Genomic DNA, 27238 nt, shown 5'->3' with positions numbered 1-27238 from the left:
GTGGTGGTTTTACAGGGCTCTGGAGAGAGCCCCTCTTTTTCTGATGAACACCTGCAGTGTTGTCCAGGCTTGGTGTGGAACCCCTCTGTCTGGTCCCACCCCCGCCCCCCAGCAGCAGTAGATAGCCCCAGCCAGTGTAGATAGTGAACTTGAACTTTCTTCCAAACCTGTTGTGCTTGAGAGCCACACCATCTCTGATGGAAGCACCTTTTGAATTTTTTTAAAGATTTGTTTTATTTTTATTGGAAAGGCAGATGTACAGAGAGGAGGAGAGACAGATCTTCCATCAGATGATTCACTCCCCAAGTGGCCGCAATGGCCAGTGCTGCACCAATCCGAAGCCAGGATCCAGGAACTTCTTTCTGGGTCTCCCACATGGGTGCAGGGCCCTAAGGCTTTGGGCCATCCTCGACTGCTTCCCCAGGCCACGAGCAGGGAGCAGGATGGGAAGTGGAGCTTCCAGGATTAGAACCAATGGCCATATGGGATCCTGGCACATGCAAGGCGAGGACTTTAACCATTATGCTATCGTGCCAGGCCCCACCTTTTGATTTTTTAAAACAGAGCACTGTGGGTGGGAGTAAGAGTGACGTTTGGCCTGGTGGATAAGCTGCACCAGGGATCTGAATGCCAGTTTGGTTCCTAATTCCAGCTTCCTGCTGATGTGCGCCCTGGAGGGCAATGGTGGAGGTTCAAATCCTAGGGGGCCCGTTACCCAGTGGATGGACAGCCCCTGCGTGAAGTCCCTTGTGGGGCTTGTGAAATTTTGCAATGCCAGTCCAGAGGTCCCAGGCTGGTTTTTTAAGTCAAGCAATGGAGCCCCATCCCGTCTCTCTCCGGAGCGGCTGTAACACTCCATCTCGCTGTCAAAGGCTGTTTTTTGTCACCATGATTCTCAGTGTCTTAGGTCTGAGTGGGTGTGGCCCCCTTTACCCAGATGTTCCCAGAGAGAAGCAGGGGGCAGATGTGGGGTAGAGAGGTCTCCCAAGCACCCTCTGTGGTTTGAGGTGGGGTACAAAAGGCACATTCCAGAACAGCTGACTCCTCTGCTTATGGAGCAGCAAGTTCTGCCTTCTTCCCCAGATGCTGGCCAGTCCTTCCGCCAAGCCAGCCGCTCGTGGGGGATGGGAGAGGGGAAACGGGAAGGCAGCACGCTGTTTTCATTGAGGAACCTGACCAGCCTTAAGGTCAGAGCTCTGCGGAGAGGGGGAGCTGAGGGGGTCACCTCTGGCCGTGGGTCCCCCGCCCACCACCTCCCCCACACTTAATGATCTTTCCATTACAGAACCCAGACCAGGAAGTGCATGACAGGTCGCAGCTGCAGACACATGGCTGGGAGGCCAGGGCTCGGCTCGGGGCCAGGGGTGGGAGGGTCTGAGTACCCCTCCCGGCGGCGGGACCCCGGCGCACGCGTGAGCGCACGCGCGCACACACACACACACACACACACACACACACACACAGAGCTTTCATGCAGCGTGGCACTGGGTGACCAGGTGTACTTGGTGTTAAGTTAGCAGGAACAGACCCTTCCCCCCTACCCCCAATCTGAGTGCCCAAATCTGGGGCTCCTCTGGCGGGGGCGGGGCGGGGACCCATCACAAGGTTTCTTTTCCCAGAAGGGGGGGCTGAAAAGTAGTTCAAGGCAGCCCCCAGACCTCATGCCTGCTTGGTCTCTGGTTTGAAGCATGCTTTTGGCAGGGGAGTGGGTTCCTTCCTGCGCCCCTTCCCGCTCCCTTCCCCCTCATCCTGGCCCCGCCACCCCCAAGTCACCAGGGGTTGGCTTCTGCAACTCCGTCCCTCCACAGTGCTTGGGAAATGTTAATTTACCGGGGCACTGTACGGGGGAGGAGGCAGTGGTCACGCAGCAGTTTCGGTCTCCACTGCCAGCTGTGTTGTTGGCTTTCATCCCTGAATCTGCCAAGACCGGATTCTCCATGTGCCAAATAGGAGATGGCGCCACCACCTTCTAGGAACGGGAAGCTGGGGCATCTTGTTTACCTGTGCTGGGGCTGGCGGCGGGTGGACCAGACCCTTTCCTCCTGGGGACACGGGGCTGAGTGGAGCCGAGCGGCCTGCAGACGGCTCGGGCTCGGTAAACAGCTGGGGCTAGAGGAGGGAAGATTTGGAAAAGAATCCTTGGGGTGACTGTTGGTGGGAGGTGCTGGTGCCAGAAACCCCAGGGGTCCAGCAAACACAGGCCCCAAGGGGACCTCAGGTGCTCCGGTGCGCGAGGACCAGGGTGATGTGGATCATCCCTGGTGACTACGGAGCGACACACAGCAAGCTCCTTTTCTCCAGCTTAGCTCTGGGGCATCTGTTTCTTTGAGGGAAGGGAGAAGCCCTGGACTGTGTCTCTGTGGTAAATTGCAGTGACGCACAAAAGACCCAAAAATCTTTTTTTTAATAAAAACAAAACAAAACTCTCTGGCGTTTCCCTCCCCACCCCCAACTCCTGGGCTGCTGAAAGGCAATGGCTTCCGGTCAGGATTAGCCGGGCTGCCCAGGCCTGTGTGCCGGGGGGCCTCTCCGCTCAGGAAATACCTTCAGTGAGCCCCGGTGGGGTCCCCATGGCAACGCGCGAGGGGACCTGCTGACCGCGGCCATTCAGCCGCCATTGTTCCCGGGCCCCTTTGTCGGGAGCTTTATGGCTGGCCCTCCGGCAGGCTCAACCCTGGGCCGTTTTGTCAAGCTGAATGTGGCGTTTTTACATTTTAATGGGCTCTTCTGGCAGAGGCCCATTTGCATGCAAAATGTCCCTTCTCACCCCTAGTCTCTTTTTCTTATTAAAAAAAAAAAAAACCTCCCACATCCCTAGTTGGGGGGGGCAGTGATTGCTTCTGGGTGGGTGGGTGGGTAGGGTGCTAATTCATTGGCGTTCCTGTCTGCTCTACTGCACCCACACACCTGCATCACCCACCCCACCCCGGTCCGTGTTTCTCCGTGGCTGCTGGGGGCGCCATGAGCTCAGGGTACCGTGTGTCTTTAGGGGGGTCTGCCCTCTACACCCAGCCAGACCTTGCGGGGTACTGGTGGCTGTTTCCCAGGTTTGAGTGAGAGTCGGACTGAGAGGCCGGACTGAAGTTTTCAGTTCCATTTCAAAGCCAACATAACGTGGTAAGAGCCCCTCTGGGAGGGCTCCTGGGGGTCGGGGAAGGCCCCGCTGTGCTGTTCTGCGTCCCTTTCAAGTTGCTCTCAAAACCACCCCAGTTCCTCCCCCACCCACAATTGCCCCCTCATCTGTCTCTGGGGAGTTTGTGCCAAAACTGTAAACATGCCTGCAGCATCCTCCGCGCCCCCCCGCCACCACACACACACCCTCAGCTCCTTTCCCGAAGGGGGTGGCCTCACTCCCCGCCTTTTCTTTTTACCTAGTGAGAGGGATGCATGGCCATGTGGGCCTCAGATTAGGTCGAAGTAAAGAGAAAGGTGCGTGGGATAAATGTTTCCAATTTCTTCTTTTTCTCCTGCGTCTGGGATTTGGGGAAGGAGCGAGGGTCGAGGGTCGAGGGTCGTTTCTTGCTTGTTAAACTACATCAGGACCCTGGGGATGGCCGGTAGGAGGGAAAGTTGTTTGATGATGTTATAGACCAGATGTGTCTCCCCAAATTTTCTTAACCTAGGATGCAAAATGGGATAATAGAATGGACAGCCACCTGCCTGGCTTGGGTAGGGCCGGATCCTGACCCACTTCTGCCTCCCCCACACCCACCAAAGGAGGGGAAGACACTTCTTTATGGATCCCCCGGGAGGACGTGCAACAAGGCTGTGAGCATGGACAAGGCCAGAGGAGGCCACAGTAGGAATGGGCTCACGGGTGTGACTGAGGAAGTCTCAAGTGGTGCACAGTGTTAGATTCGCTGCTCGCCAAAATGTCAGATTCGCTGACCATCGGGGAAAGAATAACTCAGCTGAATAAAGGAAAAGAATTCCCATGGCCTTTATTTCAGGGAGCCACGGTTACGGGCTTCCCCTCCCCATGAAGCAGAGAGACATATGAAGGAGTGGGGTGCAGAGGAAGAAGAGCATGGAAGAGACGGGGAAGGGCTTTTTAAACTCTCCTTGAGACGGAAGCCAAAACGGGGGTCACCTCGGCCCTTATTGCTGGGGGGATATGGGTCTGTGCTTCCCATTGGTGCAATGGTGGCTTCACAGAGGCAGGGGGGCCTGCCAGAATTCCGCCATCCTCTGGGCTTGGTTGGAGGCAAACTCCGCCCTTCTCTGATTATTGCGGTAACCATCAGGAAAGGGATAGAGAAGCTTGCTTGTTGGAGATAGAGAAAGAGAAAAAGGTGTTTGAGAAGTAAGTCCCAGTTGCTCCACTTCTGATCCAGCTCCCCGCTAGTACATCTGGGAAAGCAGTAGAGGATGGCCCAAGTGCTGGATTTCCTATACCCCATGTGGGGGACCCAGATGAGGCTCTTGGTTCCTGGTTTTAGGCTGGCTCATTTAGGAAGTAAACCAACAGATGGACGATTTCTCTGTAACTCTGTCTTTCAGATAAGTAAACCTTTAAATGGGGTGGGGAGCAGTGAGGCTGTTGGCCTGGGCCAGAGATGGGGTAGTGTGGACCCACTCTGCAGCATCCATGCTGAAGAACTGGGATCCCTGAAGGCATGATGGGAGAGCTGGCCCAAGGTGGGAGTGGCCCCGCCACACCGCCAGTGCTGCATCTTCTCTGTGGGACCTCAGAGGTCGTCAGCCAGGGCCGGGGGCTTGAGAAGAGAGAGGGAGAGAGAGGTGTCAGGTGGTGGGTTGGGGACTGAGCCAAGCTGATGAGATGAATGGCTCTGGTGGCCACCCATGGCAGAGCCTGGGGCACTCTGAGGGTGTCTCTCACCTGTCGCTGTGCCTAGGACCTGGCACAGAGGGTCAGTGGGTGATCACTACTTTGCTGTTGTGTTGTCAGTGGGAACATGTGCAACAGGTAACAAGAACAGGCATAAAACACGAGTGGGACAGTCTCTGCACACACCTACCTCTCCACCTGCTCAAGCGTCCAGATGGGAAAGCAGGGACAAGAAAGTGCATTTACAAGGACACAGTTAGAAGGGCAACAGGGTCAAGGGCAGGGCGGGGCAGCAAGGACACGCCTGGGTCTGGGTGTGCATGGGTCCTGGAGGGGCTGGCCAACTCCTCTGGTTTGAATCCCAGCCCTCTCCTGCGCGTGTTACTGTAGGGATCCAATGCGTTAGCATTGGCAGGGCCAGGCATCCTCAGGGGAATAGGTTGTCCTGAGGTTGGAATGAAAGCTCAGTACCAGAGTGAGCATCTGGTAAAGCAATCAAGATGCCACTTAGGATGCCGGCACCTCCTATGAGTGACCCGGTTTGCATCCCAGCTCTTGTTTCCAATCCCAGCTGCTTACACGTGAGCATCCTGTCACTCACATGGGGGACCTGATGAGGTTCCCAATCCCTGACTTCAGCCCGGCCCAGAGACTGAACATTTTGGGGTAGTGAGCCAGCAGGTGGAAGCTAGCTCTCTTCTCTGTATCTGTCTCTGCCTCTCAAATAGATACTTTAAGATATATTCTTTTTGCTTTTTTTTTTTTTCTTTAGTCCAAGCGTTGCAGGATTACAGGGCTGTTGTGCTTGCCCTGTAGCTGTTGGCCAGCCTTGGAGTTCCCTGTTTACACAGTTGTTTAAGGTTCCCTGGATAATACACAGAAAGGTACATTAAAAATGGCACCGAGCTATGCAAATATGTAGTTACTCTTGACCGGGCTCACGTGAAATTGTGGGGTTTGGGACTGGATCCCTTCCAGACCAGATTGGCCGTTGGGGGCCTCAGCCACAGTTGTCCGTGGTATGAATGGCCTGCATTCATTCATTCATGCAGAGGTGCTCCTGGGATCTCTGGAGTGGCTTTTCCGTTCCCCGCCTTGCAAGTCGGAATCGTTTATTTATTTATTTTGTGCTATTTCTGACCGGGAGCCTGCCGTTCCGTACAGTCTGGCCTCCCGCTGCTCCTCATCTCGGAGCACAAGCACCTCGTGTTTTTGTGACCAACCCCCCCACACCCCTTGGTTCTCCTCTCCCGGACCCCTCCCCCTCTTCCTTGCAGACCGCGAACACTGTCTGCTCTGACCACTGAGACCTTAAGTTTTACGACGTCAGAATCCGTGCCGAGCTGCCTACGCTCGCTTCTCGTTCCCCTGTGTTCTCTCAGTGTTGTGCTCTGTGCATGCAGCAGGGTGATGTCCCTCACCACCCTGGAGAGGACCAGCCATACGCGGGCACTCCCCAAAGTGAATGCAAAATGAAGTTTATCTTAGTGCGAATGTTTGGAAACTCATGCTTATAAGCAGTTTTCTAAAACCTTACAGAAAGTGGCTATTACGGGAAAGGGCATGGATTTCCAAAAAGGGTTTTTTTTTTTAAGATTTATTTTATTTTTATTGCAAAGTCAGATATACGGAGAGAAGGAGAGACCGAGGAAGATCTTCATCTGATGATTCACTCCCAATGGCCGGAGCTGAGCCAATCTGAAGCCAGGAGCCTCTACTGGGTCTCCCGCGTGGGTGCAGGGCCATCCTCGACTGCCTTCCCAGGCCACAAGCAGGGAGCTGGATGGGAAGCGGGGCTGCCGGGATTAGAACTGGCACCCATATGGGATCTTGGCACATTCAAGGCGAGGACTTAGCAGCTAGGCCACCACGCTGGGCTTGGATTTCAAAATCTTTTTGCCCCTAAATTTTTTTGTTTGTTTGTTTTCAAAGATGATGTATTAACTTGAAACACAGAACAATGGGGGAGGAGAGGGAAGGAGAGATCATCCACCCATTGGTTCACTCCCCAAATGCTTGCAACAGCCAGGGCTAGGCGAGGCCAGAGCCAGGAAATTCATCTGGGTCTCCCATGCCATGTGGGTAGCAAGGATCTACATACCTGATCCATCTTCTCTTGCCTTCTCAGGCCCACTAACCAGGGGGCATGGAGAAGCCGGGACTCTGATGTGGCTGCTGGCATCACAAGCAGTGGCTTAGCTTGCTGTACCACCACACTGGACCCAGAAGAGCTTTTCATTCTCTTGTCTGTGCTTCAGTTTCACTGTTTCCCACCACACCCTGACCGGGTTCTCGGACTCTCAGAATAGCATGGTCCTGATGCTTTGGCTTTCTTCAGGCCGGTCTACTCTCCCACACACTGCTCAAGGCTGGGAGCAGGAGTACCTGCTCGCTACACGATTGCAAGATTTTTAGCCAGTCCTGCCGGAAGTAAAATGCCATGCTTCAGCTGGGGTGGCACAATGCAGTGTTCAGGGCAGAGGACTCATTCGCATGATTCTTATTCCTGAACTTGAAAACACCACCAGAAATCTCCCCTCCTTGCCTTTCTCTGGCCTTTCTGGCCTCCTCTTTGAGAAATACTGAGTAATGGGGGAAGGAAGTCCCCGTCTACTCCCAGCTCCCCAACAATGCTCCTTGGAGAAGGCCCTTGGCCTTGCAGCATGGGTTCCCTGCACTGCTGCTAAAGCGAGCCCTGCACAACTTGCCACCAGCTGCTCGCCATCTGCATGGTCCCAGGATGCATGCTGGGGACTACAGACCTCTGTGCCAGGCAGCAACTGAGCAGGAGCTGTGGCCCTTTTCCTGGTTCCTGGAGTGAGGTCCAAGGCCTTGAACTTGAGATGGACAGCCATGTCCTCCTAGGGAGGGTATGGCAAGGCCTGAGTATAACCAAACCCACTGGGGAAGGTGATGGCTCTGTTGCATTGGCATTAAAGCACAATTCACTTTTTGGTTTTTTAAAAGATTTATTTTATTTTTATTGGAAAGGTAGATGTACAGATAGGATGAGAGACAAAGAGGAAGATCTTCCGTCTGATGATTCACTCCTCAAGCAGCTGCAATGGCCGAAGCTGAGCCAATCCAAAGTCAGGAATCAGGAACTCCTTCCAGGTCTCCCACGCAGGTGCAGGGTCCCAAGGCTTTGGGCCTTACTCCACTGCTTTCCCAGACCTTAAAGCAGGGAGTTGGATGGGAAGTGGGGCTGCCAGGGTTAGAACTGGTGCCCATATAGGATCCTGGCACTTTCAAGGTGCTGAGCCTGTTTTGTTTTGTTTCATTTTGTTTCTGAGTGCTTTTAGCCTGGCCTAGTGAAAGAGGTAACAAGCCGAAGCCCTCTTTCACGTGGCCAGAACTCTCTTGGTACCTGATTTCAAGTAACCAGGCAAATCAGGAGCTGGAATTCTGCTCCCCAGGGCCTCCCAGTGCTTTCCTTGTTTTTATCCTTCCCTTCTCCCACCACCTCCCTATTATTGGAAAGGCAGATTTACAAAGATCTTGCATCCACTGGTTGGTTCACTCCCCCAAATGACCACAGTGGCCACAGCTGAACAGATCCTAAGTCAGGAGCCAGGAGCCTCTTCCAGGTCTTGCATGTGGGTGCAGGGTCTGAAGGCTTTGGGCCATCTCTACTGCTTTTCCAGGCCATAAGCAGGGAGCTGGATCTGCAGTGGAGCAGCTGGGACATGTGCTAGTCCCACCTTGTCTGTCTGTTGTTTGTTTGTTTTAAAATGTATCCTTTCTTATTGGAAAGGCAGATCAGATTTACAGAGAGAAGGAGAACCAGATTGAAAGATCTTCCATCTGCTAATCCACTCCCCAAGTGACTCCGCAATGGCCAGAGCTGAGCTGATGATCCAAAGTCAGGAGCCTCTTCCAGGTCTCCCACATGGGTGCAGGGTCTAAACTCTTTGGGTCATCCTCTACTGCTTTCCTAGGCCATAAGCAGGGATGGATGGGAAGCGGAGCATCCGGGACACCAACCAGTGCCCATATGCAATCCTGGAGCTTGCAAAGTAGGGATTTAGCCACTGAGGCATCAAGCCGCTGCCGCACCCCTCCCTCTCCTCTCTGCTCCAACCTTGTCTTTGATGGCCAAGGAGCTTTTCTCTCTCTTTTAAACTAATTTGAGAGGCAGAGAGAGTTGTAGCCACTAGTTCACTACCCACAGCTGGGGACCAAAGTGAGGAGGTAGATGCCCCATCCGGGTCTCCCTCGTGGCTTGCAGGAACCCAGTGATTTGAGCCATCAGCTGCTGCCTCTGAGGTCCACAGAAGCAGCAGGCAGTGCCCAAGTCGGGCCCAGGAAGCACAAGCACTGTGGCTCTCCCGGGAGGGGGGGGGGCCACATCCCCGCTTCCCGAGTGGAGAGTCTGACTCACCCCCAACGTCGTCTGCTCACCGTCCAAAAGCCACTCCGACCTTGGAGTGCTGGGCTCATTTTAGATTCCTCTCTGTTGGCTTTGGCCTGATGCTGAATTCTGTTCAAGACCTTTGGAGTTAATGTCTGTGCTTCTGACGTTGTTTGGGAAAACCGTAGCCGGCAGCGCTGCTCTCAGACTTCTGGCTGATTCTCGGGAGAGATGAGACAGGGACACTCTGACACATCATACCCCCAGGTGGTTGCCAATGAATGGCCAGCATGGGGCAAATATTCCTATGGTGGAATATTGTGAGGCTGTTTAGAGGAACAAAGTGCTGAGATGGAAGAACCCTGAACACACCAGGCTGGGAGAGAGACCCTCGTGACCTGGAAATGAGGGGATGGAGAGTGACTGTTGTAGGACTGCAAAAGGTCCAGGGTTTCTTTTTTGGGGTACTAGAGCTAGATGGTGGTGATGGCCACGTGTCTCTGATCTTCTAGGAAGGGGCCAGTACTCAACATGCCGCTAGCACTGGGCACCAACCAGCTTGTATCCCAGCTGTTCCAGGCCAACCCAGCTCCCTGCAGTTGAGGATGGCCCAAAACCTTGGGACCCTGCACCTGCGTGGGAGACCTGGAAGAAGTTCCTGGCCTCAGATCAGTTTAACTCCAGCCATTGCGGCCATTTGGGGAATAAACCAATGGATGGAAAATCTCTCCTCTCTGTAAATCTGCCTCTCCAAGAAAAATAAATCTTTTTAAAATAAATCTAGGAAGAAAAAAATCTCATCTGTACTGAACAGACATGATTTATTGTCTATGTACGTATGTGTATATGTATATTATCCTCTGAATGGTGCTGTATCCCAGCTCTTTCCAAAGGACCTACACTGGAGATAATTTGGTGTATGGGAGCATGTGTATAAGCTATCTGTAGCTGTACCTGCTGTTTATGTATGAGACTAGAGCCTCTGTGAATTTCATTATCTCAGATCTGGAAACCCGTCCCCTTTGGCTACCCAGGGATGACTTAATAAAAAGGTTGAGTTCTGTTCTTGAGACAGGTGGATTTTGCAGTGACTTACTGCTCTGATGTTAAGAGGCAGTATGAGTGTAAATGTATAGTGCAGACAATAAACGTTCAGAGAATTAGGGAGAGTGCCAGCATCAACAGAAGGTTCCTGGATTTTTTTTTTTTTTAAACATTTTAGTGACTTGAGAACCAGAAACAAACAGAGAGTTTTCATCTACTGGTTCATTCCCCAGATGGCTGCTTGGGACCAGGGTAAACGCAACAGCTTCATCTGGGTCTCCCACCACGTACCTGGGTGGCTTTTACTGCTTTTATTCCAGACCATCAGCAGGGAGCTGGATAGGAAGTAGAGGCAGCCAGGACTCAAACTGGCACCCATATGGGAAGCTGGCATGGCAGGCAGCAGCTTTACCCTCTCCGTCACAGTGCCAGCTTCCAATGTAGGACCTTGATTGGGAGAATAAAGCACATCCAGGCTTGCTTGAGAGCAAGGGTTGGGCGGTGAACGCGGGTCTCTTGAGGTGGTACCTGGTTGGTGAGAGGATGGAGCAGGCCAAGACACGGTAGATCCGCCGCTCCTTACAGCTGGCTCTGGAGGCTTTGTATTGGCTCCCGGGTAAGAGTTCGGTTTGCTCATCTGATTGCAATGACGCCAGCAGGGCCAGGTCCCTCTGCCTGCTCTTGGGGAGGAAAACAGTGGCCAGTGGCCAGGACAAGTCCCGCACTGCAAAAATATTTCATCCGTGAGGTCATTTGAGGGGCGGGTGAGGTTTGATCAGTAGGAGTGGCCTGCTGTCTTCCTTGAGGATCAGGTCCAAACTGATTTCCTAATGCTACATCACTGGGCAAAAACCACAGACCATTTCAAATGGGAGGATTCAGTTTTTCCAACACCCGCAAAGGCTTATTTTTAACCCTGTGGTGTGGTCTGCTCACCTCTGTGGTGTCCCCTTGACCGAGTCACAGAAATAAATCATAGGTCAGTTGCTCTGGTTCCTGAACTCTTGGCTACCCTCGCACACCCCATTTTCAATGACCCAACATAGGGTTGACACAAGCCAGGAAATGTGTCCTGGGCCGCCCAGCCTCATCATGGTCCCAAGGCTCCATCAGGACAAACCCCATGGGTCACTGGTGCCTTCTGTCGCATAGGGCACTCTTACTTTTCCATGTGCTAGATGTCTGGCAGAAAAATGAGGAACACTCCTCAAAGGTGAGGTGAGGGAAGGATCCAGAAGCCAGGACGTGGGGGTGGGGAGGCAATAGGACGGGCCCGCTCTGCAGCGGCCCCATGGGAGTGGCAGCAGAGGCCACCAAGAAAACACCTTAGCACATCCCAACCCAGAAGCAGGAGACTCGCCCCCCACCCCTCTCATAACGCAGGGATGGAGGACTTGTCGTGGGTGTGTGGTGGACACTCCGGGCAGGATAGGATCTTGTTGAGCTCTACACAACCTGGACAGGGTCCAGCCCCCTGTGCTGGATGAAGGGCAGGTGGCTGTGACAATGCTGGGGCAGAGGCCGGTGTGGGGACTTGGAGGGCGAGTTGGGCGCTGGAGGCGGGCAGTGAGGAGAAAGGAGCTTTGTGTGCGGCAGCGTCTGCTGCCAGAGCAAGTGTGGGTTTGAGGCAGCTGTGGGTCTCCCTTCCTAATATAGGCAAAGGCTCCGAATTCTACAGCCCAACACCTGTCAGAGTGGCTCCCTTGGGCCGACCTCTCTGCAGCCGGGTCTCTCCCACGGAGACCTGCCCCCACCCAGGCACACCCACCGAATCACTCAAGAGCTTGTGGACAGCCTGTGCTGTGATTGGGGGTCCAAGCACACTGACTCATGGGAAGGCCATGTGGACAGATACGGGTGGGGTGGGGATGGCTGGGTTTCCAAACGGTGAGACTGGCCTGGCCCAAAGGAATGGGTTGTTCCCCTCTGGGCAGCGGCCACTCTTGGCGAAGGAGTAGGCAGCATCTGGAAGCGAAGGAGGCCTGGGCAGAGTGAGCCGCTTAATGCTGCTGCAGCTGCTTCCTAACTTTTGCCTCTTTCTTTCCTTTTTGACTTTCGGAGGAGCAGGGTGGGGCGGGCGTTGGGGGTGGGGGCATCCCAGCAGCCAGCTGTTTCCAGTGTGGCCAGTGTAACTCCCTTTGTCTCTCCCTCCTCCCTTGCCCGCCACTCCCTCCTCTGCCCTCCCCTCCTCACCCCTCTGCCACCCGCCTACCTGCCCGCCCTGGGGTGGCTGCAGCCCAGTCCTGGGGAGCCCCTGTGGAAGTGGAGTCCTTCCTGGTCCACCCGGGTGACCTGCTGCAGCTTCGCTGTCGCCTGCGGGACGATGTGCAGAGCATCAACTGGCTTCGGGACGGGGTGCAGCTAGCGGAAGGCAACCGCACACGCATCACAGGCGAGGAGGTGGAGGTGCGGGACTCCGTGCCCGGCGACTCTGGCCTCTACGCTTGCGTGACCAGCAGCCCCTCCGGCAGTGACGTCACCTACTTCTCCGTCAACGTCTCAGGTTGGTAGCCAAGCCCCACCCTCATGCCTTCCCTGGACCCACACCTTCCCTGCCCTCCCTGCTTCCCAAAGTGCTGCCCACTAACGTTGCTCCTGCTGGCCGCGTGGCTTTAGCTTTCAAGGGGATGCTTAGATGGGACAGGCCAGAGCTCCGGAGGGGGCTGCTGATACCCTGGAGTGTGACCACCACGACCACAGCTTGCCCAGAGCTCCAGAAGGCTAAAGGAGCCAGACAGCTGCATCCTGCCCAAGCCCTTGCCAATTGGGCGTGGTATTCCAGGTGGAATTGGAGCCCCATGTCCCCACTGGGATGATGGAGAGAACCGGGTGGACCACCACACTCACAGGCACTCTGTGACTTGAGAACCTGGTTTTAAAAGTGATTTTGACTCTTGGAAAAAGACCTGCTTTGGGCACTTAATGGGTGGCCACACGTGCGTCGAGTCAGTTCTGAAAGGGTGGTTGCCTGACGGACAGAGATGCCAGCATGGTAGGTGGTAGGGGTGGTGTCCCAAGTCTTAACAGAAATTCTGATGTCAGGTGCCGGGCCCTGACTTTGGAACTAGCTGCTAATTTTTCAAAAGTTGTTTTAAATACTTATTTAGCTGAAAGACAGAGTTACAGAGAAAGAGACACAGAGATAAATTTTCCACCCAACGGTCGCAGTAGACCAAGCCAAAGCCGGGAGCCAGGAACTCCATCCGGGGCCTCCTATGTGGGTGGCAGCAGCGGCCAAAGTATTTGATCCATCTTCTGCTGCTTTCCTAAGCCCACCAGCAGGGAGCTGGCTTGGAAGTAGAGTGGCCAGGTCTTGAACCTGCACCTGCATCGGAGGCAGTGGCTCAACCTGCTGTGCCATACCAGCCCCTGAAACTAGCTTCTGATTCCATTATGCCTCAATCTGCCTCGGTGGACCGATGATTGGCAGTGCTAAGGAAGCCGTGAGCCACTGCCCTCCTCTGCCACCCCGGGGAGGGTGGAGTACAATGGAGGAGGAGAAGGGTGGCCCCACCGGCCCCACCCAGTGCAGGGCATGCACTGCCTTGGGCACTTGGGGACAGGGAGGGACAGGCAGTTGACTGGAAGCAGAGTTGGTATGGGGCTGGCTATCAGCGTTGATCTGTGCCAGTCTCCATGGGGTGGCCGTTGACATGAGTGGAAACCCGGAGCTGTCTCGGGGGGCGCCTCAACCCGCTGCCACTTCTCCCCGCAGATGCGCTGCCCTCCTCGGAGGACGATGACGACGATGATGACTCCTCTTCGGAGGAGAAAGAGACAGATAACACCAAACCAAACCGTATGCGTGAGACACTGTTTCCTATCTTTTGGGCCTGGGAGTTGTGTTTGGAGAGGGAAAGGAGGGGCTTGGAGGGCGCTGGTGCCCGACTTTACCTCCCCTGAGCATCTGTTAGCAGTGGACGGTGGCACAGGTGGGTGGGAGGGGCAGCTCCCTGCTCGTGCCCCAGCGGCTTACTCTGCAGCCTGACCAGCCCCTTGTCTTCTGGGCTCTCCCTGGGCAGCCGTAGCTCCATACTGGACATCCCCCGAAAAGATGGAAAAGAAACTCCACGCGGTGCCAGCCGCCAAGACCGTCAAGTTCAAGTGCCCTTCCAGTGGGACGCCGAACCCCACACTACGCTGGCTAAAAAATGGCAAGGAGTTCAAACCTGACCACAGAATTGGAGGATATAAGGTTTGTGTGGGTGGTTATGGACACGACAGGGAGAGGAGGAGGGGTGGGAGAAGCGGAAGGGCTTCACTAAATGCCTCGAAGTGTTTTTAAAGAACACTTGCTAACTATAAAGTTAGCACTTTCTGAAAAATGTGGGAGACCAGGCTTTCCTGGCTTCAGCCAGGCTCTGTCCTGGCCACTGAGGCCGTTTGGAGAAGGAACCCACAAGTGGCAGACCTTTCTCTCTTCTTCATTCTGTGCCAGATATCTTTGCAGTGTTTTTCAGTGTGTGGTTTTTACAAGTTGATGTGATTGTGTGTAGCATTTCTTATCACTTATTACCCTAGTGACATGAGTCTTGTTGTATTTTATTTTAACCAAATCTAGATGATGTTTTTTCATGGCCATATAATGCAGTCTGTTATTAAAATATATATATATATATATATTATGTATATATATATATATATCACCATAATTTAAAGAACTGTTTAGTGCTGTTGGACTTTTTTTTTTTTTTTTTTTTTTTGCTGTGACAAACAGTATCAGAGCTGATGTCTTTGTCAGCTGTTTTAAAAGTGCCTCTTTAGGAAAGTGCTGGAAATGACATCACTTAGAAGGTACAAGCATTGTTCAAACCCCAATGCCTATTTTTTTATTTCAAGATTTATTTTTATTTGAAAGGTAGATTTTTACAAAAAGGAGAGACCCCAAGATCTTCTGTCCACCGGTTCACTCCCCAAGTGGCTGCTGCTTCCAACGGGGCTGTGCCAGTCTGGAGCCAGGAGCTTCTCCCAGGTCTCCCATATGGGTGCAGGTGCACAACTTGAACCATCTTGCACTGCTTTTCCAGATGGCTGTGGCTCCACTGGATTGGCAGTGGAGCTTGTGGATGGAATACTACTATTGCAGGCAGCAGCTTAACTCACTATGCCACAATTCTAGCTCCCTCCAATTACTGGGTAGCGTACTAAGCCAGCACCTCCCACACCGGCGTCTCGTGTGGGTGCTGGTTCATTGCCAGGCTGCTTCACTTCTGATCCAGCTCCTTGCTGACATACCAGGGGAAACAGCAGAAGCTGGCCCCAGTGCTTAGGCCCCTGCACCCACGCTGAGAGATCTGGAGAAAGTTTCTGGGTCCTGCCATCAATCTGCCTGAACCCCAGCTATTATAGCCATTTAGGGAGTGAACCACTGGATGGAAGGTGTGTGTGTGTGTGTGTGTGTGTGTGTGTGTGTGTGTGTGTGTGAGAGAGAGAGAGAGAGACAGAATCAGAAAGAATAGAGGGAAATTCTAAATTCGTTGTCTAAGCAGATCTTGTGTGCAAAGCACCATGTTTGTGCTGATGCAAGTCTGTAAGAGCCTCCCAGGCCAGCTGGAGGGCTGTGTTGGTGGGCAGCTGTTGTCGGAAACAGACGATGTGGTCAGTGGTTGCAGGACAGGTCCTGACTGCGAGGATGAGAACAGTTTTGAGCGGTCAGAGCTTGAGTAGAGAAGGTGGGTTTTGAGACAAGATAGATGCCAAAGGCAGCCAGACCCTTAGTAGGAGCCATGGTCAGAAGTACAGGGTGGAGGAAAGTCTTGATGCATTTGGGAGAGTTTGCGAAAGAACCTTGGCCTTGAAGGCCACGGGGCGGGCAGGCTTCTGAGGCTGTCAGCCATCACCAGGCTGAGCATCATGCGTCTCTTCCTTCATCCCTGCCGCACAGCAGCTCTGATCCGGGGCCCTGTGGCCCCTGCCTAGTGGAGTCCCTTGGTCTGTTTTCCTGTAGGTTCGGTACGCCACCTGGAGCATCATCATGGACTCTGTGGTGCCCTCCGATAAGGGCAACTACACCTGCATCGTGGAGAACGAGTATGGCAGCATCAACCACACCTACCAGCTGGATGTCGTGGGTAAGAGGGCGTGGGGTGCGTGGGGACGGCATCAGGAGAGCATTTGCAACTAGGTCACCTCGAGCAGGGCAGCTGTTCCTTTCACACCTCTGTGTAAATGAGAATTAAGAGGGTCAGGCAGGAATGTGTCACCGGGAAGTACAAGGTGCCTGCATGCCAGCAATGCCTGTACACGTATTATAACGCCCCTTGCCAGTCGGATGGCACTTCTGCAGGGCACGCGTGGGCCGAAGCTCAGAGGTCAAGTGCCGACTCTGGGGTGAGCACTGAGGCTCAGGGGAGCTGCTCCTCGGCAGCCAGAACTGGAGACCGTCTCAGCCCGTGTCCCCTCTAAGTGCTGGGTCTGGCTCTGCCAATGCAACCACAACGGGGCTCCAAAATCGAATATATCCACAGTAACTCGTTGTTTTTTTAAGTTGGGCCTTTTCAATGGCCTGCCAGTGATGTTAGAAATAGCCTAATGGCCCTTGGCAGAAAAAAAAGCTTGTTTCTGAAGGGACCACGTCCTGTACCCGTGAGATGGGTGAGGCCTAAAAACTCACCAGCCTCTCATCTTGGTTTTGACACCAGCGAATCAGAAGCCAGGATATGAGATCCTGTCTGTGACACCTGCCCGTCAACAGTGGTGCCGCTGTTTCTTGCACCTTGCTCGGAGCACCTCTGGGTGCTGGGTTCCAAGGGTGCAAGTTAGAGTGTTGTCTATGAAGGTATAGGACACTGTGTGTAAAGATGGATGCACGGCCTTGAGGTGGGCATCCTGTGAGGCCTGAGGGAAACCGGTGAGGGCAGGGCATCCCGGCCAGGACCACACCACTCCCTTTGCCCGCAGAGCGCTCCCCTCACCGGCCCATCCTGCAGGCGGGACTGCCTGCCAACAAGACGGTGGCCCTGGGCAGCAATGTGGAGTTCATGTGTAAGGTGTACAGTGACCCTCAGCCCCACATCCAGTGGCTGAAGCACATCGAGGTCAACGGCAGTAAGATTGGTCCAGACAACCTGCCCTACGTCCAGATCTTGAAGGTAATCACCCCGGACTGCTGGGCCAGGGTGCTGGGATGGAGACCATGTCTCTCCTGGGGCTCCAGTTCTGCAGTCAGGCTTGTCTGGGGCCCCAGGGGTGGGCCCCAGCCCCTGCCTCCAGGACCAGCAGGAGATCAGAGTGGAGCTGGGCTGGGAGCAGAGGTGGAGGTGCCGTGGAGGTGCCGGGGGCTTGGGAAGGGCAAGCCCACTGCCTTGCTTGCTCACTGCCCGAGACCGCAGCCTTTGCAGCCAGCCTCCCACAAGTGTCCAAGTTCTGCTCTTGTTAGAGTAGATGGGGTGAAGGACAAGGGCACGCAGCTCAAACAGAGCTGGGACATCAAATGCCACCTGTAAATTCTGTGCCACCGGAGGAGTAATGGCATTTTCTTCCTTCTTCCTTTCACTCCCAGACTTGAGTTGTCTCTGAATGCTCCATTAATCCAGGGAAGGTAATTGCAACAGGAAGTAGCCCGAAGCTGGGAAAGCCGTTCACCTCACCATCCCACAGTTAGCGCTCATCCTCCCCGGAGGCTGGCCGTCCCAAAGACTTACCGGCTGTCGCTTCCCATGGCTGCTGGTGCAGAAAGTGTGCCCTGGGAAATGGGGCTGTGGCGCTGGGCTCTGCCCATGTCTGTGTACAGCCCATGCCGTGCTCCTGCAGGGTGTAGGTGTCACACACTCGGAGGCCACAGCATTTGCAACAGTGCTTTTCTTTTTATTAAATGCTTGGGACTTTGATATCTGCTTATCGTGTCCCCATCCCCACCCCGACTAAAAAGGAGCGAGCAACCTCCTGGACCGTCTTCCCCACTTCACCTTAGCTCCTTGGGCCTGCTCGGAAAGCCGCCGGGAAGCAGAGGACGGGCCCCGTGGTGTCCACACTTGCCCGACTGACTGCTGTGTCGTTGGTCTGTTCCAGCATTCGGGGATTAATAGCTCGGATTCAGATGTGCTGACCCTGTTCAATGTGACAGAGGCCCAGAGCGGGGAGTATGTGTGTAAGGTTTCCAATTATATTGGTGAAGCTAACCAGTCTGCGTGGCTCACTGTCACCAGACCTGAGGCGAAAGGTAATGGAAGCCGGACGGGGACCCTGTGCTGGGAAGGGTCATGTCAGCCCCATGCGCGACCGCCAGGGCCGTGGGAAGTCAGCGCCGGCCCCTCTCCACCTCCTTCTTCTCTTCCTGTGTCCTCGTGCCCAGAGCCATGGAAAAATACCCGGCCCGGGAGGCTGGTTTGGTTTGATTCTGTGTTGGTGTCCGTTGGCTCCCAGTGTGCTTTGCGTGGTGTTCCCTGGCTGGCTGTGCACCTGTGCGTGGATTTGTGGGGATGCAGTCATACCGGGGCGGCGAATGAGACTTGAGCGACAGATCAGGGGGAAAGGGACTAGCCATTCCCTTGCAGGCCTGTATCTGCAGGGTGTGTGTGTGAGTGTGTGTGTGTGTGTGTGTGTGTGTGTGTGTGTGTGTGTGTGTGTGTGTACCCCTGCCTCCCTCTTGTGTGCTCCCTCTCTACTTCTCTTGACCTGAAACCAAACAGCCCCTTGGCCACCGGGCTCCATTTCTCCATGCCGCCCACCGCCCGCATGCTGGGATGGGCCAGTGGCTGCCAGCGCCTGGTGAAGGGTCGTAACCAGCAGTGGTCTGCCGGCCTGCCCCCCCTCAGGGCCGCGCGCTCTCTCTCCCTCTAACAGGTCCTGCTGCTGGTGGTGTGTGTGTTCCTAGCTGCCGAGGAGACGCTGGGGAGCCTCTGTCGCTCTGGTTTCTTCCCCTCCTGTCTGTTATCCCCTCAAGGTCTCACGCCCCAACCTCTCTCGCTTGTCCACTTCCGCTCTCCTTATCTCTTCCTAGACGGCCGGCGTTAACACCACCGACAAAGAGATGGAGGTGCTTCACTTGCGCAACGTCTCCTTCGAGGACGCGGGCGAGTATACGTGCTTGGCGGGTAACTCTATCGGACTCTCCCATCACTCTGCATGGCTGACCGTTCTGGAAGGTATACACTGCACTGCGGTGTCCTGCCCTCGCCACGGCCTTCGGGGGGGAGCATGCATTGCAGGGCCGCCGGCGGGGAGACACAGGGCAGGGAGAGGGAGAGGAGCTCTGGCCTTGAAGGCTCTCCTCTGGCTCTGGGGCTTTCCTAGTCCCACAGGAACATGAGGTGGCTTCCCACCTGCTCACCTGCATCCGACTCTCCCCGCCGCCGTGGTCCACGCAATGCATGCCTGGGCTCTGGATTCCCTCCCGGCTGGGCTCTCCTGAAAGGCAGACTCCTTCCCTCCTGGGCTCCTTTGGTCCCTGAATGTCCGACAGACCCGATCCTCCTTCACCCATATGGGAAATCTGAGAAGGATCCCTGCTCCTGCTCGCAGAGGGCAGGGTAGCACCTGCCCGCCCTGTCTGCTGTACCTAGATAAGAGAACTTGACACCATGAGTCAGGCTGGCCTCAGGGCACTTGGTCATTCCCTCTAGCCTCTCTGGCGACTGTCCAGGAGGGAGGGCTGTGTTGAACTTGACCCCCAAATAGGTCAGGCCAGTTTTAAAGGCCTTGACCATTCCCTCCATCCTCCCTGGTGACCCTCCTGGGAGGGAAGCTGTGTTGGCCCAGGAGGGAAGGAGCCTGTATCTGAGCCAGGATGATGGTGGCCTTGGGGGCTGGAGCTTGGTGTGCTGTACGTGGGCCTGGACCTTGGCCACTCTCCTGGCTGTTTGCACCCTCCGTCCTGTCCTCGCTGCCTCGGCTAGCGGTCCACATGTGTTCTATGTTCTTCATCATCCCATCTGTGCCCCCTGTGCAACCCCTCATTGGTCCTGTCTTCTGCTCTGTCCGTGTCCTGGTAGGGCCTGGGAGATCTCTGTGCCACGCCAGCCTGGGCCATACCCCGTGCCTTGCCCTGGGAGGGCTGTCCCCTCTGGGGCTGGCTGCTGAGTTCCAGATGGGAGAGAGTGGTGGCCCTCTTGTGTGGGTGGGGCAGGGAGTGCTCTGTGCGGCTGGGCTGGCTTAGCTTCTAGCGGAGTAGCAGGGAGTCCCAAATGGATGAAGAGGTAGAGACTAAAGCCACACACCCACCACCCCTTTTGCCCCCCAAGTTTTAGGATGTAGCACCTGCAGGTAGAACTCTTCTCCCCACCCCCAAGATTGAAAGGCAGAATTTGCAGAGACAAAGATCTGCCATCCCTTCATTGACTTCGCAGATGGCCACAGTGGCCAGGGCTGGACCTGTGCAAAGCCAGGAGCCAGGCTGTGAGGTGCAGGGGTCCCAAGATTTGAGCTGTCTTCCACTGCTTTCCCAGGTGCACTAGCGCGGAGCTGCATTGGAAGTGGAACAGCAGGGACTTGAACCAGTGCCCATACGGGACCCGCTGTGTGGGTGGCAACTCTACAAGAACTACACAGAAAAAAGTTTATTTTTATTATTATTTTTTTAACCTAGAGCAGTTCAGACATGTTTGAAAGCAAAATTCGACATGAGTAGCTTGGCTGGTGTAAATATTGATATGTCTGGCCGGATGGAGGTAAAGCAGGTGCAGGGCAGGTCCCAAGCCAGGGCTTCACTGTTTGAGTGGCACCTCCTCAGAAACAGGCAATCTGCCCATGCTGGAAGAGTGTCCCCTCTTTGAAAGGAGGAACAATGTGTAGAATGAGTGAGAACAGGACTGGGTAGCAAGGCTGTCCTAGTCCTTCCCGCTTAGGGGCCTCCCATCTGGTTAAGGACACCCCAGAAGTCCCAGGATGCCTGATCCTGTGAGTGCCACAACCCCCAACCTAGCTAGCAGCTTGGCTCGCCACTCTGAGCATCGCCAGGACAGAGAAGATGGGTGTTGTTTTTTTTGTACTGGAGCGAGGACAGGGTGGCAGGAGGCAGGCCTTGTGGTCCGGGGCCACCAGCACCTACTGACGCCCTGTTTGCATCAACTCAGCCCTGGAAGAGAGGCCGGCCGTGATGACGTCGCCCCTGTACCTGGAGATCATCATCTATTGCACAGGGGCCTTCCTCATCTCCTGCATGGTGGTCTCTGTCATCATCTACAAGATGAAGAGCGGCACCAAGAAGAGCGACTTCCACAGCCAGATGGCCGTGCACAAGCTGGCCAAGAGCATCCCCCTGCGCAGACAGGTAACAGAAAGTAGATGGGGGGTTCGCACGCTTTAAGGCTTGCTTCATTTGAAAGGCAGAGTTATTGAGGTGATCCGGGGAGCAGACAGAAGGAAATCTTTCATCCACTGGTTCACTCCCCCAAATGGTTGCCATGGCTGGGGCTAGTCTGGAGCCAGGAGCCTCTTCAGGGTCTCCCATGGAAGGAACAGGGACCCTAGCCCTTGCACCATCTTCCATGGCTTGCTCAGGCTCATTAGCAGGCAGCTGGATTGGAAGTGGAGCAGTCGGGACTCGAACCAGCACCCACGTGGAATGCCAGCATAGCACACGGTGGTTTTATGCACTATGCTGCAGCGTCAACTCCCTGCAGAGTTGCTTTCACCCTAGCCTGGCCCATAATAACTAACCTGTGCCCTCCGTGCCTCAACTGCATGTCCCCTGATCAGGCAGATGGGGAGTCCTGTGTGGTCCAAATATGTAGCTATGCGTCGGAGCCATCCCCAGGGCCAACTGGAGGGGTAGAGAAGAGGACCCAAGTCGGTCCCCAGGTGTGGGTGGGGTCACCCATGGCCCCCTGTGCTAGCTCTGGAACGTGCTTTGGCTGTAACCCAAGGCAGAATCTTCGCAAGGAATTGAGGCATGAATAGTTGATGCCGCAGTGATGCACTTTAAAAATGCCAAGCCGAGGGAGGCCTGTTTGGGCTGCTCCTTTCCCAGGCTGGTTGGTGTCAGAATGAGAACATGGGGCTCGTGGCCTCCTACGGTCACCCCCTACTGCTGTGCACTCTCCAGCACCCCGTCTCCTTGCTAGAAGGGTGACCCCACTCTTCCCTGTAGGTGTCGGCTGACTCCAGCGCATCCATGAACTCAGGGGTTCTTCTTGTGCGGCCTTCACGTCTCTCCTCCAGCGGGACCCCCATGCTGGCTGGGGTCTCTGAATATGAGCTTCCCGAAGACCCTCGCTGGGAGCTGCCCCGAGACAGGTGCGGACAGCCTCTTGTTCGTGTGGGTCAGGTGTGCTGGGATCTTGCGGTCCCCGAAGGTGTGTGATACACCTGCAGAGAGAATGCTGCCCACTTTGTGCCCTTTGGCTGAACTAAGGAGGAATAGACAAGAAGATCCTCTGTGTGTGTGTGAAATTAACCAGCCCTCACTTAATGCCAATGTTTGTCTCCCAAAAGACTGGTCTTAGGCAAACCCCTGGGCGAGGGCTGCTTTGGCCAAGTGGTGTTGGCAGAGGCCATCGGGCTGGACAAGGACAAACCCAACCGTGTGACCAAAGTGGCTGTAAAAATGTTGAAGTGTGAGTAATGTTCGGGTCTTTGCTGAGCAAACCGGAGGCAGCCATCAGCCAAACCAAACACCTGCCACCTCTCACGGCCTCTTTGAGCTTGCCCTGGAGCGGAAGGGGCACTCCGGGGTCACCGTGTCCTCCCTTTGTGGCTGTAGTTGGGGGTTGATTTCCGAGGCCTGTCGCTAGCTGAATCATCTTGCTCCACTCACTCCCATATAGTTGTAGCAGCGGCTCCCACAAAGAGGGAGGAGAAAATAAATTTTTTGGTGGGGGCAGTGGGGGTTGGGGAGGAAGTCCCCCTCGTCCACAAAAGGGGGCTCCCACGGGGACACCATCTCCTGGCTCCCTTGCCTTTTTCCTCTGATCCTGTGTTCTGGTTTTTGTATGCAAAGCGGATGCGACAGAGAAAGATCTCTCGGATCTGATCTCAGAAATGGAGATGATGAAGATGATCGGAAAGCACAAGAACATCATCAACCTGCTGGGGGCCTGCACGCAGGACGGTAGGAGACCGCGGGGAGAGCCGGGCAGGGCATGCGGGGTGTGTGGGGAGAGCGGGGCAGGGCAGGCGGGTGGGCTGGAGGCCTGGGGGCCTGCACGCAGGACGGTAGGAGACCGCGGGGAGAGCGGGGCAGGGCATGCGGGGTGTGTGGGGAGAGCGGGGCAGGGCAGGCGGGTGGGCTGGAGGCCTGGGGACCTGCACGCACGACTTTAGGCACAGACATGGGGCAGCCCTTGCTCTCCCTGCTGTATTTTGAGGGGTTCTGGGCTGCTGATGTCCGTGGATGTTCTTCCAGGGATATGGGCACTAGAGTCACATTGGCACAGGAACCGGTGAGCGACTGTGGTCTCAGTAAAGGCTCTCAGTGCCCACACCACCACCATCAGCCCAGCACTGTGCTGGGAAGGGGACCTTTCTTAAAAAAAAAATCTTTTGAGATTTATTTTACTTGAAAGGCTGTGAGCTCTACACAGAGGGATTTTCCATTCTCTCTCTGGTTCGCTCTCCAAATGGCTGCAACGGCCAGAGATGGACCAGGGTCACTGTACAGAACCTGGAATTCCATCTAGGTCTCCCAGCTGGATGCAGGAACCCAGGCACTTGGGCCACCCTCTGCTGCTTTCCCAGGTGCAGTAGCAGGAAGCCAAACTGGAAATGCAGCTGCTGGGACTTAAACTTGACATTCTTGGGGGATGTTGTTGTTGCAGGTGCTCGTTTAGCCCACTGTGCCTCCACAGCAGCCCCAGGAGGTCTCTTCCCCCCCACCTCCGACACCCCCTCCATCCCCGGACTTTTTAGATAGTAGAATGGCTTTGCCTGCTTCCCCCATAAAGGAAGCTTAGGCATGGTGTTGGGGGGAGGATTCCGCCCTGCCTGGATGATAGTTCCTCCCTGTGCTCCAGGTCCCTTGTACGTCATTGTGGAGTACGCCTCCAAGGGCAACCTGCGGGAGTACCTGCAGGCACGGCGGCCCCCCGGGCTGGAGTACTGTTACAACCCCAGCCACAACCCCGAAGAGCAGCTCTCCTCCAAGGACCTGGTGTCCTGTGCCTACCAAGTGGCCCGAGGCATGGAGTACCTCGCTTCCAAGAAGGTGAGAACGCAGAGCACACCCCAGAGTGAGATCCTGGTGTCCCCGCTCCCCCAGCATCCTTTTTGGAAGAACCGGGGCAAGCGGGTTCTTGTCTGCACCTCTCTACCCCTTTCTGCATCGCTTCGGGCAGCAGCTGTACAATCTTATCCGTCTCCTCCAACACCAACCGAGGATCCTGCTGGGGCGGCAGGAGAGAGGACAGTGGGACGGCCAGCAACGCCCAAGTGTAGGCAGTAAGCACCCATGCAGATGGGTGTGAAGGGGCAGCCTCGGCTGCAGGGCCAGAAGCTGAGAGGGGAGCCCAGGAAAGCATGGGGCAGAGTGATGGACAAGCCTAGTGGATGCTCTCATGGAAGGGACAGAAGGTCCGGAGGGGGCAGGGAAGACCAAGGCTTCCCTGCTGGCTGCAGAATGAGAGTGACTCTGGGGACAGGGGTACAAGGTGGTGAGCGCTCCTTACCTGCCGTTGGGCCTGGGCTCTCTGCAGTGCATCCACCGAGACCTGGCCGCCAGGAACGTCCTGGTGACCGAGGACAATGTGATGAAGATTGCCGACTTCGGCCTGGCACGGGACATCCACCACATTGACTACTACAAAAAGACCACCAACGTGAGTGCCCGTGATGCTCCTCCCGCTTGGCTTTCTTAGCCTGGCACTGGGCTGCTTTGGCCAGGGAACTGGGGGTAGATGTGCCCACACCTGTCCCCTGTGTGAGGTGCTGCCCTGTCCTGAGCCACCCCCAACTCTCTCCCGTGCTGCCCTCAGGGCCGGTTGCCTGTGAAATGGATGGCACCTGAGGCATTGTTTGATCGGATCTACACCCACCAGAGTGACGTGTGAGTGATGCGGGGCCCTTGGGGCTGATGTTCTCCCCAAGCCGGAATTCCTGTCCCGTGGGGGTCCCCCTCGGAACAGCCTGAGGTGCCCCCAGGTGCAGCGGCAGTGTGTTCACCGGCAGGTGGTCTTTTGGGGTGCTCCTGTGGGAAATCTTCACTCTGGGCGGCTCCCCGTACCCCGGCGTGCCTGTGGAGGAGCTTTTCAAGCTGCTGAAGGAGGGTCACCGTATGGACAAGCCCAGCAACTGCACCAATGAGCTGTAAGCCCCACCCAGAGCTGGGCACGTGGGGTGGGGCAAGAGGTTCCAGGGGGGCACCCCTGGGCGGGGCTGGGTTCCGCGCCTCCCCCTTCCTCCTGACCTCGCCCTCCGGCCACAGGTACATGATGATGCGGGACTGCTGGCATGCAGTGCCCTCTCAGAGGCCCACCTTCAAGCAGCTGGTGGAAGACCTGGACCGCATCGTGGCCTTGACCTCTAACCAGGTACAACTGCCCTTGGTCCTCCCGTGGAGGCCACAGTAGCAGCGTGAGAACCGGGTGCTGTGAATCGCAGCAGAGGGCGCCTATTTGCTCTGCTTTGTCTCCTGGCACAGGAATACCTGGACCTGTCCATGCCCCTGGACCAGTACTCGCCCAGCTTTCCCGACACCCGAAGCTCCACCTGTTCCTCGGGCGAGGATTCCGTCTTCTCGCACGAGCCGCTGCCAGAGGAGCCCTGTCTGCCACGGCGCCCGGCCCAGCTTGCCAACGGTGGCCTCAAACGACGCTGACTGCCACCAGACCCTCCCTGGTCCACGACCCCTGCTGGACTCACTGCCTTTCCTCACCGCCCCCCTTTATCCTGCGGGCGGGAGCCGGTTGCCCACTTGAGGCCTTCCTGCGTGGCTGCCTGGGCCCCACCAAGTGCCCCCTCTAACTCCTCCTCTTGCCCGGCTCTGGAGCGAGGCGCCAAGGGGCTTGCTTGCTGGTGGCAGCTCCGTTCCCTCCTGTGTAATGGACCAACAGCCCCTGCGGTGGGTGTGAGAGCAGAGCCTACCAAGGGGAGAGAGCTGGCGGGGTGGCGGGGGTGCTGCTCCTGGTGGCCAGGGGCTCAGCCCTGAGGGCTCCAGCTGCTCCAGAGTATGTGGTGGTGCCAGTGGCTTATTAATTCCAATACTAATGCTTTGCTGACCAAATAACTGGTACCGGAAGACCAGGAGGCAGCCAGGCCTGGAGTGGTGTTGTGGCCCGGGGGGCCCAGCCCTGAGAAACTGGGGGCTTTGTACATAGCTATGAAGAAGAAAAAAAAAAAAAACACAAAGTGTATAAATCTTGAGTTATATATTTACATGTCTTTTTTAAAAGGGTCGTGACCAGAGAGATCTACCCATCAGCTAAGTTGCTCCTGGCGGCCAGTTGCTATATATTAAAAACAAAAAAAAAGAAAAAGGAAAAAAAAAGGATTAAAAAAAAAGGAAAATGTTTTTAAAAAGGTCATATATTTTTTGCTACTTTTGCTGTTTTATTTTTTTAAATTATGTTCTAAACCTATTTTCAGTTTAGGTCCCTCAATAAAATTGCTGCTGCTTCATTTTTATACGGGCTGTGTGAAGGGGGTCAAAGAGGGTCCCCCGTTAGGCCCTGGTGCTGCATGTGCCCTGAAGCCCCTTCCTCCCCTTGAGACCTACACCTAGACCACCAGGGACAAACCTCCCACCTCTCCCCTGCTCCTGCAGGGGTAGGGAGGGCAGCCTTGGCAGAGCAGGAGGGCCATAGCAGCCTCTGACCACGGAGGAAACTGGGGGTGGCGGAGTGGAGCAGGGGTTGCAGGAGCAAGGGGGACCTTAACCATGGCCACGGGGAAGGCAAATCGGGGTGTGTCTACTCCCTCCACCTCTACCCTGCTATGCTAGCTCCTGGCTGGTTCGCCTCTTTCCTTACCTTCCCCCCAAACTATCCTTGGGCACCTCCAAAACTGCTCTGATTGGGGCCATTTCACCTTGACTCCCTGGATGGTCTCTGTCCCACCCCACCCCCCAGAAGAGGCTGGGGAGGAAGGTGAGGAGTTCCCTGCATGTTTTGTTTTTGGCTGCTTGGAAATTTACTTCTTCTGCCACCTGCTGGTTGTCCCTTGTCCAGCTGATGCTGGCTTCTGAG

At 55.4% G+C, this 27238-nt stretch overlaps 1 protein-coding gene across 7 annotated transcripts in view; it reads left to right on the top strand.

Moving 5' to 3' along the window:
* Positions 1-26874, top strand: part of FGFR1 (fibroblast growth factor receptor 1) — a 40857-nt gene extending 13983 nt beyond the window's left edge. Inside the window, exons 2-17 of one of the 7 annotated variants that reach the window (XM_040970630.1) lie at positions 12421-12687; positions 13900-13983; positions 14207-14379; positions 16132-16255; positions 17085-17275; positions 19126-19270; positions 21197-21414; positions 22213-22358; positions 22557-22678; positions 23062-23172; positions 24074-24264; positions 24752-24874; positions 25031-25101; positions 25224-25361; positions 25480-25585; positions 25696-26874. In XM_040970630.1, coding sequence (XP_040826564.1) covers positions 12421-12687; positions 13900-13983; positions 14207-14379; positions 16132-16255; positions 17085-17275; positions 19126-19270; positions 21197-21414; positions 22213-22358; positions 22557-22678; positions 23062-23172; positions 24074-24264; positions 24752-24874; positions 25031-25101; positions 25224-25361; positions 25480-25585; positions 25696-25872 — 2387 coding nt within the window. In that variant the 3' untranslated portion in view covers positions 25873-26874. Of the gene's footprint in view, positions 1-12420; positions 12688-13899; positions 13990-14206; positions 14380-16131; positions 16256-17084; positions 17276-19125; positions 19271-21196; positions 21415-22212; positions 22359-22556; positions 22679-23061; positions 23173-24073; positions 24265-24751; positions 24875-25030; positions 25102-25223; positions 25362-25479; positions 25586-25695 lie in introns of all 7 variants that reach the window. The other 6 variants (XM_040970622.1, XM_040970640.1, XM_040970619.1 and 3 more) reach the window with 6 other exon arrangements.
* The last annotated feature ends 364 nt before the right edge of the window (positions 26875-27238 follow it).

The sequence above is a fragment of the Ochotona curzoniae genome, unplaced genomic scaffold (genome assembly GCF_017591425.1).
Source record: "Ochotona curzoniae isolate NIBS_2020 unplaced genomic scaffold, NIBS_Ocur_1.0 contig_1976, whole genome shotgun sequence".
NCBI lineage: Eukaryota > Metazoa > Chordata > Mammalia > Lagomorpha > Ochotonidae > Ochotona > Ochotona curzoniae.
The sequence above is the reverse complement of the archived record's forward strand: the minus strand, read 5'-3'. Positions and strand labels throughout refer to the sequence as shown.